This window comes from Myotis davidii, unplaced genomic scaffold (genome assembly GCF_000327345.1).
Source record: "Myotis davidii unplaced genomic scaffold, ASM32734v1 scaffold663, whole genome shotgun sequence".
Taxonomy (NCBI): Eukaryota; Metazoa; Chordata; class Mammalia; order Chiroptera; family Vespertilionidae; genus Myotis; species Myotis davidii.
Window position 1 is genome coordinate 7,960,741 of NW_006295816.1, and position 13,882 is coordinate 7,974,622.

A 13,882-nucleotide genomic window follows, 5' to 3' on the forward strand; every position below is an offset into this window, starting at 1 on the left:
ATACTGCTCAAGGCGATGCAGAAAGGTCAAAATTAAACGAAGGGCGAAGATATAAGCAAAGGTAAACAAAAGAGAGCAGGAGGCATGATCTTAATGTAAGAGAAGGTGGAATTTAGGCCGAAAATCATTAAACAGGACAAAATGTTTTTGTCTATTTACCCTTATAATTCACTACCTCTTTGCAATACATAATGTGGCAACAATGTCCATCAATCAAAAATTATGAGCATATAATGGTAAATAGACAAAAACATTGTAAGGATAGGAAAGTTTAATTAATTTTCTTCAGCCTCTGATAGGTCAAATGTATAAACATGACATGAGTAATGTAATTTTAGAAGCTATTTGATGAACACATATTAAACTATTCCCGGAAAAGTAGAGAATATACTGCCTTTTCAAATGGCCATAAAAATTGACCAAAATATTAAACCACAACAAAACCTCAATAAGTTCCAAAAAGAAGAAACAATAAAGAAAACATTCTTTGACCACACTGCAGTAAAGTTAGAAAATAATAACAAAATCAAAAAAAAGGAGAGGTCTTTCATTTGTTTTGTTTTTTGTGTGTGTGTTGTTGTTGTTGTTTTTTTAAAAAAACACCTCTCTTAAAGAACTCTTAGATGACAGAAAGACTACAAACTAAAATTATAGAATTTCTAGGGAAGAAAAAACAAGTCACACTTTAATCAGAACCTATAGGGTGCAAGTAAAGATGTGCTCAGGAAATATCCATGGCAATGAAGCATAGAATATGTATCAGTCAAAAATGAAAAGAATTATTTAGATGCTTAACATAAAGCTAGACAAAAGAACAAGAAACTAATGAAAGGAAAATAGAAGTTAATCACTTAAGAGAAAAATTAATTTGTTAGATAATAGAAAAATAAATTCAAAAGCTATGGTAAAAAAATAGGCCCAAACCTTTATACTGAAAAATGGCAAAATATTATTGAGAGAAATTTCTAAGTACCTAAATAAATTTAAGGATATCTCATGTTAGTGCTGCCCAAATTAATTTACAGATTCCATGAAATCTCAATAAAAATCGCAGCAGCAGACATTTTGTAGAAATTGCCTGAATAGATTTTATTTGCATGGATGAAGCAAAATTTGTTTACCTATTGTCCTATCGACAGGCATTTATGTTGATTCTAGTCAACATAATTCTCATATTCTGCCATCAGAGTTCTTCGGGGAATATCCTTACGCACATATCTTTGTACGCATAATATGGGTAAATGGGAGCAATGAATTCCTAGAAGTGGAAATGCTGGGTTGTAGGGACGCACAATTTTAATTTTTGAAATATTTCCGGACTGTTTTCCAAAGCGGCACCGATTTCCATTTCCACTAATTATTAAACCCATTCTTTAAAAAAAATTTTTAAATTGATTTCAAAGAGGAAGGGAGAGGGAGAGAGAGACAGAAACATCAATGATGAGAGAGACTCATAGTCGGCTGCCTCCTGCACACCCCGCACTGGAGATCAAGCCCAGAACCCGGGCATGTGCCCTGACCGGGAATTGAACCATGACCTCCTGGTTCATAGGTCTGTGCTCAACCACTGAGCCACGCCAGCCAGGCTTAAATCTATTCTTTATCAGATTTTTGTATTAACTAAATTGTTGACACAGTTTCCTTTATAAACACACTTTGAAAAAATCTAAATGATAAAAATCTACCTAGCTGGTCCTAGTTGTAGAAATGGGTGTGACAGGTTTTGAATGGTGTTCAGTATCCTCAGCTTCACAAAAATGATCGGACTCCAGATTTTTTTTTTTTAATACAAACTGGTAACAGCTCTTGGCGGTGGCCTGTGTTGCCGGGAGCCCAAAGGAAAAGAGTCAATGGGTTAGACGGGCCACAAGAGCATGTTGTGTATTTCTTAGTAGAAATTAAACCGTAGCCAGTGAGGAATCAGAAGCTGATCCTATCGCCGTGTGGTTGATACAGTCTTTTGGACACAAGTGGTTCCCATTCCTTATCTCTCCTCCCTGACACTGTACCTCCCTGAAATGTTAGCTTTGCTCTGTTGCTGGCTGATTAAAGTCAGCTCCGGCGCCCTGCCTCCCCCCACCCCTCAAATTGATTGAGGTAAAAGTGGAACTTTACTCTCTGCATAAAGAGAGCTAGTTTTAGATGCACCATACCTCTTATAATCACTGCCTATCTGTCTGCTTGTGGGAATATTTATATATTTATACTATACTAGAGGCCTGGCACACGAAATTCGTGAGCGGGTACGGTCCCTAGGCTGACAAAATACAGCAATTTGGTTGCAGGGAAAAGCACATTGGAAAGAATGTTTTCTCACCTGGAAAAGAGCAGGTGAAGTGAAGCTGAAGCAGTAGCGAACGGGGGGGTGGGGGCCTGGCCATGCGCGGCATAAAGCAGTGTTTTGTGTCTTTGCAGATTTCTATGAGGGATACCGCACTGTATGCACGCTTTAGCGGATGCTTTTCAAAAATCAATGTGGTGTTTGTGTGTTTGTCTAAATGGCTACATGTAGACTTATTTCATTTGTGGGGTTTTTGTTTGTTTGTTTTACTGCTATGTAATAGTCTATAAAGATATTCTCCTGTATTTTCTTCTAAAAGCCATAATACAGGGTGGGGCAAAAGTAGGTCTACAGTTGTTCCCATGGAAAATAACACAACCATGAATAAATAATAATACAAGAATAAACTGTGTTTATAGTACTCACAACTGTAAACCTCCTTTTGCCCCACCCTGTACTTTCTTCTCTGCTTAGGTAGATAGTGCATCCTCCTCGGTGTGTGTGTGTGTGTGTGTGTGTGTGTGTGTGTGTGTGTGTTGCATGAAACAGGCTTCTAATATTTTTCCATGTGTATTATCCTTACGACACCACGGTCATCATTTCCCAAGTCATTCCTTCTACTGCCTCGGTCATGCACCAGATTTCCATGCATGCTTAATCTGTTTCTCTCAGGAATTTGTCACTTCCCGAGATAACACCGTGCAGATCTAAACGCTTTATGATATGGTCCGACCTGGTTGATGATGGCAACCCTTCCTGTTGTCTTCTTGAAAATTACTTGGTTCTTCCTCATTCTTTACTTCTCCATATCAGTGTAAGGGTCAGATTTTCAAGATTTTATAATTTTATTGAAACTTTGATTGTAAATGCATTGAATTTATTACCACAGGAAAAATTGCCACATTTATAGTATCAAGCCTTCCCCCACATCAGCATGGTGTATATGCCAATGTATCCAAGCCTTCTTTATATTCTTCCATAGCATTTCATCATGTCTTATGTACAGCTTTTACACATCTTATCTTACATTATCATTTTGATATTTATTTTTATTGCTAAAATCTATTAATGTTTTTAACTTCCAATCTTTCTGAACTCTTTAACAAGTTACAGCATTTCTCTGTAGCGTCTCTTGGGGTTTCTGTTTAAACAGTTATATCATCTGTAAAGGATAATGAACTTGTTTCCTCCTTTAGGATTCTTAGGCCATTTGTTCACTTTTCCCGTCTTATTGAACTGGCCAGGACCTTTCGCACAATGCTGAAGCTGCTGTGAAATGATTTAGAGGCTACTGATTTTTTGCTACAAGGGTGAATGATGACCATGTTCATTTTCTCTTGTTTTTATACAGTATACGTCTAACATTTCACTACTAGTATTATCATGATGACTATGGGATTCTCATGATTACAATCCTTTATCAAGTTATGGAAAGTTCTTTCCACTCCTGGTGTGTTAAGAGTTTCATAATGAATGGGTGTTGGTTTTTTACCAACATTTCTGTATTTATTAAGCTTACCATATAGTCTTTCATCTGTTAATATAGTAAGTTACCTTAATAAATTTACTAATCTATTTTTAATGGTTCTAACTTGCTCATTGGTGGATTCAGCGTGCCAATATTTCAACTGATCTATCTTGGTAAATGAGGCTGCCATAATCTTCTCTCATAAACTGTCCCTTTGGGTTGCTTTCCCGTCTCCCTGTCTCACTGTATCATCCCTGGGAGCTCAAATTCTTCTCATTCTGTTTCGCAGAGCAGTTCAGCTCTCTCCATCCCCTACAAGTTTCTCAATAAGTGTTCTATGGATCTCTCTTGACCACCAGAAGTCTCTCAGAAGCCTCTAAATCATTTCACAGATTCGGAAGAAAGGGCTACGTAATCATTTATGCACATATAATTTTTAAAATCTGAAATGTAAGATTAATCATAATTTCTATAGAATTTCTCACTTTTTATGTTCTGAAAAGCAGTGACTCAAGCAGTGTATTCAAGGACTAACTTAGTTCATACTGGTGTCATTTATCTTAAGGAATGTATTTTATTGTCATCTGACCGTTATTATTTACATTGGTTAAACCCACATTTGTTGCTGTTGCTGTAGCATTGCACAATATCTACAGTTCACAACATGAATCAGCATTTCCACAGTGGTTTGCGAAAGTAGAAAAATAACGAAAGTAGAAAAATAAATTAAAATAAATTATAACGAAAGTAGAAAAGTAAATCCTAGGAATGAAATAAGATCACAAATATAAGTAGTAAGTGGGCTCTGTCATAAATGTAAAGCTTGAATCTGTATGTCACATGACAAGTGGACAATGGATGTGGATAATCTCACAAAGGCAGAAAAAAGAAAACAGGAAGCATGACAATGGAAAATGATAATCAAATTGTATTGAATTAATGAGCCTTTTGTCCTAGTACGCAGCTCATCAGCCCTTAACACTTTTATCAAATAATAACATAAAGTTACCCAAACTTACACAATATTTCCCAATAAAGCTTATCAACCTTACTTTTAAACCATTTGACTTTCTCTAGTGCAAACAAAAACTAAGGCTTTCCAGTACAAAGTTGTCAAAATTTAATGTTAAAGGTTGAAAAGACATGAAAACTATAGTCATCGTTCACCCTTGTAGCAAAAACAAATGCAATTATATTCTTGCTGGTGAAATATGAAACCAGCTTCAAATCAATAACAAGTATTGTGGTTGGAAAGAAAGCAGGAAACAGTTGGTAGACTTTCTTTATCAGAACTATTGGATTTCTCCCAATGTGACTGGCATTTAAAATCAATGACTATTATGTATGTACACAACCAGACAAGTCACTTTACAGTTTAATAAAACTATGAATAAATCAATGTCAGTATATATTTGCCATATACATGAGTGATTTTAAAAGAGAATTCTGGTTTAATTAACGATTGGTTTGTAAACTAAGAGGTAGACTTTGAAAGTTATGTTGGACAGGAATGTTCCCATGGCATATTTACAATAGCCAAAAGGTCAAAACAAGGCAAATGTCCATCAACAGATGGATGAATGAACAAAATGTGGTATCTCCATACACAATGGATTCTTAGCCTTAGAAATGAATGCCATTCTGATGCATGCGACAACATGGGCGAACCTTTAAAAAAAAACATTAAGTAAAATAAGCCAGACCCCCAAAACAAAAATGGTATGATTCCACTTATATGAGGTCCCTAGAATAGGCAAATTTATGGAGACAGAAAGTAGAACAGAGGTTGCCAGGCAGTAGGGGAGGGAAGAATGGGGAGTTGATGTTTCATTAGCAGAGTTCCAATTTAGGAAGATAAAGAAGTGCTAGAGATGGATAGCGGTGATGGTTGCACCATGCTGTGAATGTACTTAATGTCACTGAATTGGATACCGTACTTTAAAAAGGTCAAAGTAGTCAATTTTGTATTATGTACATTTTACTACAATTGAAAAAAAAAAAGATACATTGACTTGGTATTGGAGAAGCTCCGGCCACAAGGGCTGCATGCAGAGGCATCACTATGCCACTGAAAGTTATGGCTGCCAAATGCAGACCACGCCTTATTCATGGGACACGCCTCATTCATGGGGGTCCATTGCATGCCTCCAGAAAGGAAAGGGTTTACAGTGTTTTAAAATAAGGAATGAAATCTTTTTAAAATTATCATTTCTGTGAACATGCGTGCTGTGTCTCGGCAATGCTTTTAGGATTTTGAATAGTATGGATCTTTGACTTCAGGACCAAAATATCAGGGTTTTTAAATGATCAGACCTCAGAATTTCTTACAACTGAACAGTGGTTGAGAGTCAGCAAACGGCTCCATGGCTGAGATCTTGACTCTTTACCCAGAATCCAATGATTTTCTTCATTCAGCAGAAAAAAAGCACTTAGGCTATGTCTTTTGCATATTACAAGTCACATCCTAATGCTGCAACTGAACACGGAGAAATATCTTACAAGCCAAGTGCCAGCAGAGAGAGAGGGTGTGACTGTGATTTTAAAATCAGCTGATGTCTCCAGGTTGGGACCTCTGACACCTCAGCTCTCAGGGGTGCTGAGCTGGGGCGCTGATCTGCTGATGAAACACTGAATGTTGTCTTTAGTGGGAATTCTCTCCATAATTTCTGAGTCTGCATTTGATCTGAAAAGCCAGAACTATCCGTCAAAGCTTCCCAACAACCTATAATTCTGAGTTAAGATTTTCTAATGCAGACAACACAAAAGAGTGGAGTTTAGGGGAAAACCAACAAAATATGGAAGGTGACAGCTCATGCAGCTGTCCAGCCAGAGATTTCTTCGTGAGTGATTTCAAACACTATTTCTCCCCTCACAGATATGAAAAACCAGTACTGCTATTCACGTTTTATTTTGATTTTTACTTTTATTGAAGATATACAGGCTTGTGGTTTAAAAGGTCACGCCTCCATAAAGAGTCTAACAAAAAAGGCAATTTCTTTTTTCTCATCTTCTCACCTCTAATTCCATATTTCTGAAGGCAAACCTCTCAACATTTTTACTTCTTCTATCTCCCTATCTCTAGTAATATACTCATACTACTATTTTTTTTTCCATTTTAGATGTTATCTATTCGCTTTCTGTTATGGGGGAAAAAAGAATTAGGTCCACATATACAGACTCATTCCCTCTCGCACTCATCTTCCCATTGATTGCACCATAAAGTTTAGTGAGATAATCAGACAATATGTACATTGTCTGGCTGCACATATCTATACTAATAAAAGGGTAATATTCTAATTAGATCAGACGTCTTTCAGATGTACTTCCTGACAAAGCCAGGAGTTTGACTGGCCTGCAAACCACCCCAGGCCCCTTGCTCAGGCTGACCCCACCCCCAGCAGGGACCCCCACCCCAATTGGGGGTGTGGCCAGCCTACAAACTGCCCAGGCCCCTTGCTCAGGCCGCCCCTGCCCCCAGCGGGGACCCCCACCCCATCGGGGGCATAGCTAGCCTGCAAACCACTGGCAGCCCCTCGCCCAGGCCAACCCCGTCTTAGCAGGGACCCCCACCCTGATCGGGGCGGGGTGGCCTGAAAACCCCGTGACCCCTGCCCCAGTGGCCCCACCCTCCAAAGGGCTCCCCCCACCCCAATCCAGGACCCCCTTCAGGGCAGGCCAGCCAACCCCCACCCATGCACCAGGCCTCTATCCTATATTATAAAAGGATAATATGCAACTTGATCCTAATGGCAGAATGACTAGAATGACTACTGGACCAGTCACTGTGAGGCGCAATGACTACCTCTCAGTCCCTTCCCCCAGCCATCAAGCACCAATCACCCGATGGCGAATGGGGAACCGGGGGTGGGTGGAGGCAGGGGGCAGGGCCAACTGTGGGCAGTTGGGGAAGATGGCCCTGATCGCAGGCCAGGCCTAGGGACTGTACCCGCATACGAGTTTCGTGCGCTGGGCCTCTAGTGATTATATCATAGTGCTGCTAAGCAAATCCCCTTCACAGCTGAGTTGTGCAGTGTGTTTTGATTATATTTTCTTTTTGCATGTTTTTGCTCTCTCTGGAGTTAATAAGGATTTTATTTCTTCATTTGTTCACTAATTTATCACTAATTTGTTGCCAAACTCTTTAGAGGTTTAATTATTTATCACTAATTTGTTCCCAGAGGTTTAATTATTGTTTCAATTTATTCAAACACAGCAGGTTTTCCACCAGTTTCAAATTTTCTTGGGGAAACCACTCTTGGAATGCTCCATCTCCTGCCTCAATCTAGTCTTAATGTTCTCTAGACCTGATGCACACCTTTTTCCAGAGATTTTTTCTTTTTTCTTTCTCCATCCTCTTTTGGATTCCATTTATCTCTCCCCTACATCCCACATCTTCCTCTTTATTGATTACTTCCTTGTTTGGGTGGAGCACACCCTCTAGTAACCTTCTTAGAAGGGTAGATAGGAAGTAAATTTCCTGAGACTTTGCATATCTGTAATTGTCTTCATCCTACCCTTAACAGTTTAGGTGGAGAAGAAATTCTGCATTAGAAATTATTTTCTTCAAAATGTTGAAGGCTTTGTTTCATTGTCTTATAACCTCCAAGACTGTGCTTGAAAAGCTGGATGATATTTTGATTCTCAGTCCTTGGTGTGTGACCTGTGATTGTCACTCCTTCAAAAAGAGAGGCTTCTTTCGTGGACAGTGCTCTGAATCTGTTGATATTATGCCTTGATATGAGCCTTTCATTCATTTTTTTCAACATTTTTGGGTACTTGTAACTGAATACTTAGATCCTTCAGTTTGGGGAAATTTTCTTAAATTATTTCTTTGGTGATTTTTCCTGTCTATTTCTTTCGAAACCTCCTATTATTTAGACATTGTAACTATTGGTCTGATTCTCTACGTTTGATCCTTTTTATCACCTCTTGTCCATTTCGTTTTGTTCCACTTTCTGAGGGATTTCCTCAATTTTATCTTCAGCCCTCCCATTAATATTTTACTTTCCCTATGACATTTTTTATTTTAAAAGTTCTGTTTCTTCTTTGAATATTCTTGTTTTCATCCTTCTGTCCTTGTTTTATGTATCCAGTTTCTTCTCATTTCTTAACTCTAAAATATTAATGACAGGGTTGTTTTTTTCTAAATTTTTCCTGCTCCCTGCATTGCCTTTCTTTCTTTCTTTCTTTTTTCTTTCTTTCTTTCTTTCTTTCTTTCTTTCTTTCTTTCTTTCTTTCTTTCTTTCTTTCTTCCTTCCTTCCTTCCTTCCTTCCTTCCTTCTTTTCTTCCTTTCCTCTTTCCTGTTTGGTTCTTTAACCTTTGGTATTAGAAGCATCCTTAAAATTCCCAATGCTGTTGGCCGGCTGTCCATATGAAAAGTGCAGCCTCTTGGGCTATTAACCTGACTCCCGGGCTTCTAGGAACATGCTGCGGGGAGGAAGCCGGTGGCTGGAGGGTTGTCTGCCTTTCAGTGTGTACGTTTTTCCTTTATCATCCTGTCTCGGTGTGAACCCTATCCCTCATGTTCACCTCTTGAGAGGATGAACATCCAATCCATGTCCAGTGCATGGCTGGCGTGGAGTGGGATCGCAGAAGCTCCCCTGCTTCTTGGAAAGATTTTCAAACTATTCCAGCCTCTGCTTGTCCCCCCCCCCCCCCCCCCCGCAAAGCCCCAGGGACTTAGCATCTCCAAGTCCTCAGCAGTTCTGCAGTGTGGATTGCGTTGCTTCTGGGAGCTCCCCACTTCCAACTAAGGTGTCGGCTTTCTTGGGTTTGCTCTGCCAGTTACCACACATCCATCTTCACTCTCCTCTCCAGAACGATGTTGTGTTCTCTATTATCTTTGTCCTAGTGGGTTTATGCTTTTAAAAAAATTCCTTTACTGTCATTTAAGAAGAATTTTAGAAAAGGACGTTCAAAAAAGTCTTCCCGTTTTTAATACCAGTGTTTTATAATGTAAAACATTTAATGTATCCAAGATTATAAGATTTAGGTGTGCATCTGGATCCCTTTGGTCAGTGGTTACAAAGGGTAGTTCCCTGGGTTGGCAATATTCACATCAGCTAGGAACTTGTTAAAAAAAACAATTTGGGGGGTTCTACCCCAGACTGACTTAGTTAAGAATGCTGTGGGGGGAGGTTGGGTACAAGCCCAGAAATCCATGTTTGAATGAGCCCTCCAGGTGGTTCCAATGCTTGCTAGAGTTTGAGAACCACTACTGTAGGTGACGGAGGGATTCTGAACATTTGAGAAACACCACCCCCCTCCCTTCAAATCCAACCAACAGAACAAAAGGGCAGGTTTGAGAAAATGTTTGTGGGCATAGATGCTTTTTCCTCCATGACACCCAGCTGTTTCCTGCCTTATATGGCTTAGACTGGGGTCCCTGGGACTGGGCATGGCATAAGAAGAAAAGACAGTCATAGTAGAAAAGTTGGGGGAGGACAAATATCGCAGGGTTCGGCCCTCTTTCACCTCTTCAGCCATCAACAGGTTAGAAGAGGAGCCTCCAGCTTCCCTCAGGGCAGGGAGCCTCTAGGAACCTGGAAACTTGGGGCGTCCATTGCCCCCGGCCTACCATCTGAGCAGCAAATACTGCCGATCGTCTTAACCACACACAATCGGCCCATTCCTCTGAGTTCCTCTGTCTGTGTCTTTTCTTCTTCCCCTTCCCCACCTTGGGGAGGATCTTCGCACGGTTTCCTTTGGAACCCCCTCAGCAGCTCTCCCTCTGAGCTCTCCCCACCCTCCCTCCCAGGTATGTCTTCACCGTCATTTATACCTTTGAAGCCTTGATAAAGATCGTGGCAGGAGGATTTTGTCTAAATGAGTTCACCTACCTGCGAGATCCTTGGAACTGGCTGGATTTTAGCGTCATCACCCTGGCGTGAGTATTTCTCCACCCTGATGTGGCGTGTGTGTGTGTGTGTGTGTGTGTGTGTGTGTGTGTGTGTGGTGGGCGGAGGGGAGGGCTGTGGATATGCCCAGGTTCACACTCAGGGGCCTTTCCTCATTGCTATCTAGCTTCCTCATTTGGAACTGCATGGCCTGGGGGTTTGTTGCCATAGACTGTGACTTTTGGGGTCACTTTCCAGGGTTAGTCCCATGTCCTCAGGGACCTCAAATCTGAGCTGGTAACTGGCCTGTCAAAGTAGATCAACGGGGCTCAGCCTTATACTTACCTTATACTTACCTTACCTTACTTTTCCTGAACAACCAGTGTCTGCAAAGGGACGTTGGCCAAGCCCACATGCTTGAATACCCATCCATCTGTGTAGCACAAGGGTCCCTCCCAGCCCACAGCACATCTTCTCAGAGGGGCCATTCAGAAAGGTATTATGACAAGTCAATCAATGCTCATGTTGGTCTGTAGGTGGAAGTGCTATTGGACTCTCTGTCTCTTCTGGGTCCTTCCTAGGCTCACGTCACCCCCAGTCGTCCTTATCTGTGCTGCATGCCTTCCCAGTGCCCCCTCCTTGCAGAGATGCTGACTGACTTCTGGTCCTATAGGTACATTAGCACAATGACAGATCTCCAGGGGATCTCAGGCCTGCGGACGTTCAGAGTTCTTAGAGCTTTAAAAACAGTCTCTGTGATTCCAGGTGAGCGGCTTTAACCAGCACATTTACTCATGGAGCACGTGCTGGTGTCCACAGCCTACTGTCCTCCTTTGACTTTCACCAGAGCCCTAAAATGTTCCGGAGCATGGTCCAGCCAGCGTGGCTCAATGGTTGAGCATTGACCTATGAACCAGGAGGTCACGGTTCGATTCCCAGTCAGGGCACATGTCCAGGTTGGTGGCTCCATCCCCAGTAGGGGGAATGCAGAAAGCAGCCAATCAATGATTCTCTTTTATCATTCATGTTTCTCTCCTTCTCTCCTTCTCCCTTCCTCTCTGAAATCAATAAAATATCTCCTTGCACCTCTTTCTCTTTCTCTCTCTCTTAAAGTTCCAGGGCATGGACTCTTGGCCCCACTTACTATAAAAAGAAACTGAGGCCCAGAGAGTAGAAAACACAATCGTAAGTCCTCATTACTGGTAAGAGGCACAGTGTGACCTGGAAACCTAGGGTCTCGATTTCTCACCCAGTGCTCTGTCCACAGCATCGCATGGTCTCACCATGAATAAGTGACAAGAAGGTCAAGTCCTTATTTTATATTCTTGTTGTGGAGGTCAGACAAGCCTCTGTCTAGTCAGATTCACATTTATCCCTTAAACCAAAAACTTGGAAATAAATAAGAAGGAAGGGGGAGGCATCCCAGGGCTCTGGTGAGTGTCTTAGCCATTTCCATAGATCTGAAAGCTTGAGCCTCAGCCCTGTCTTTAGACACACTGAGAAAAGAACTAGGTAAGCCCTGATTACAGAGAATTCAGAAATGAAAGTATTTCACCAGAGCTCATCTTATTGGATCCCCAAGATCTCTGTTGTCACCGGGAGCTCAGTGGAGACTTCATGGTCTTTCCCAACATCCTCACACCCACCTCACCCCATCCCCATCCCAAGGCTTCAGTTAGGGGCTACTACTATGGGTGCCCACCTGCTGGCTAATGCCATGGAGTTCCCCTCAATTGTCACACAACTCCACCACATGCCAGCTCCCAGCCCAGGGACAGACACAGGCAGTGTAGTGCTCAATGGGTTATTTGTTGACCAAAATAAGGCAAGGATTAATCCCAGACTGCTTTCCTGCTACCCTTGGAACTGCTCTCCCAGAGAAGGTGGTTTCGTTTGCAGAGCAGCAAACCATACGTCCTTAAACGAGCAGGAGCCTCATTTTTGCTGCCAACTGAGCTTGGCTCTGACATAGCCCCTCTCAGATTCTCTGTTTCCAGTGTCTCTCATGGTCTTGGCCTACTGCCTCTGTGTTTTTGTGTCTGTGTCTCTTTTCTGTCTCATTCTGTCTCCTTGGATCTCTCTCTCTCTCTCTCTCTCTCTCTCTCTCTCTCTCTCACTCTCTCTCTCTCTTTTTCACACACACACACACACACACACACACACACACACACACACACACTGGGTTCATGTGTCCTTAGCCTCAAGTTTCTCCCAGGATATTGAGGTAAGAAAAGAAATACAGATGCCGAGTGACTGGAATGAAGTTAGGTGCCTCATGATTATCACGATTAGCACAATGCCTGGAATATAGCAAGCACTCAACAATTGTTTTTTTTTTTAATAACTTTAAAAATACTTTAATTAATTAATTTATGTATTTTTAATCCTCACCCGAGGATATTTTTTCCATTGATTTTTAGGGCGAGTGGAAGAGAGAGGGAAAAACAGAGAGAAATATTGATGTGAGAGAAACACACTGATTGGTTGCCTCCTGCATTAGCCCCAACCAGGGCCTGGGCTAGGGAGGAGTCTATAACCCAGGTACAAGCCCCAAGCCCATGACTGGAATTGAACTTGGGACCCTTCAGTCCACAGATCAATGCTCTATCCACTGAGCCAAACCGGCTAGGGCTCAACAATTCTTTTTTTAATTGAGTTGCTATTGTCAGGAATGTATTAGCCTTAAGATGATAAGAAATGCATTGCCTGGTATCAGTTGCCTCATCTTTACAATGGGGCAATAATCTTTAATCGGTTCATATGAGGAGCTAGGGTTGGAACGGCCATAGAGCTTGTAAAACGCCTCATACCTGTACGTAGTGAGAGGGTAGGATGGTTAAGATGCAGGTGTGCCAGGCACATGTGTGTGCTGTGTGTGGTACCTTATCCAAGTGGGAGTATTGCTGTCATCTCCCCATAGGGCTGAAGGTCATCGTGGGGGCCCTGATCCACTCAGTGAAGAAGCTGGCGGATGTGACCATCCTCACCGTCTTCTGTCTGGGTGTCTTTGCCCTGGTGGGCCTGCAGCTCTTCAAGGGCAACCTCAAGAACAAATGTGTCAAGAATTGCACCGCTCTCAACGATACAGCCAATTACTCCTCTTATGAAAAACTCGAGTGGAATTTCTGCCGTAATGACAAAGGTCTGGTTGGCAAGGGGTGTGAAACCCCTGCGTACCTATATAGACATGTATTTTGATGCCTCTTTTCTGCTCAAATGCTTTTCCAGAGTTACATTTTACTTTTTGGTTTCCTATTTCTGTTACCAAATGTCCCTTTTACAAGGAAATGAGGTAG

At 41.6% G+C, this 13,882-nt stretch overlaps 1 protein-coding gene across 1 annotated transcript in view; it reads left to right on the forward strand.

Annotated features, from left to right (window-relative positions):
• Window positions 1-13,882, forward strand: part of SCN10A (sodium voltage-gated channel alpha subunit 10) — an 80,881-nt gene that overhangs the window by 8,687 nt on the left and 58,312 nt on the right. Inside the window, exons 4-6 of the mRNA XM_015568312.1 lie at window positions 10,508-10,636; window positions 11,260-11,351; window positions 13,507-13,698. Of these exons, the coding sequence (XP_015423798.1) occupies window positions 10,508-10,636; window positions 11,260-11,351; window positions 13,507-13,698 (413 nt within the window). The remainder of the gene's footprint in view (window positions 1-10,507; window positions 10,637-11,259; window positions 11,352-13,506; window positions 13,699-13,882) is intronic.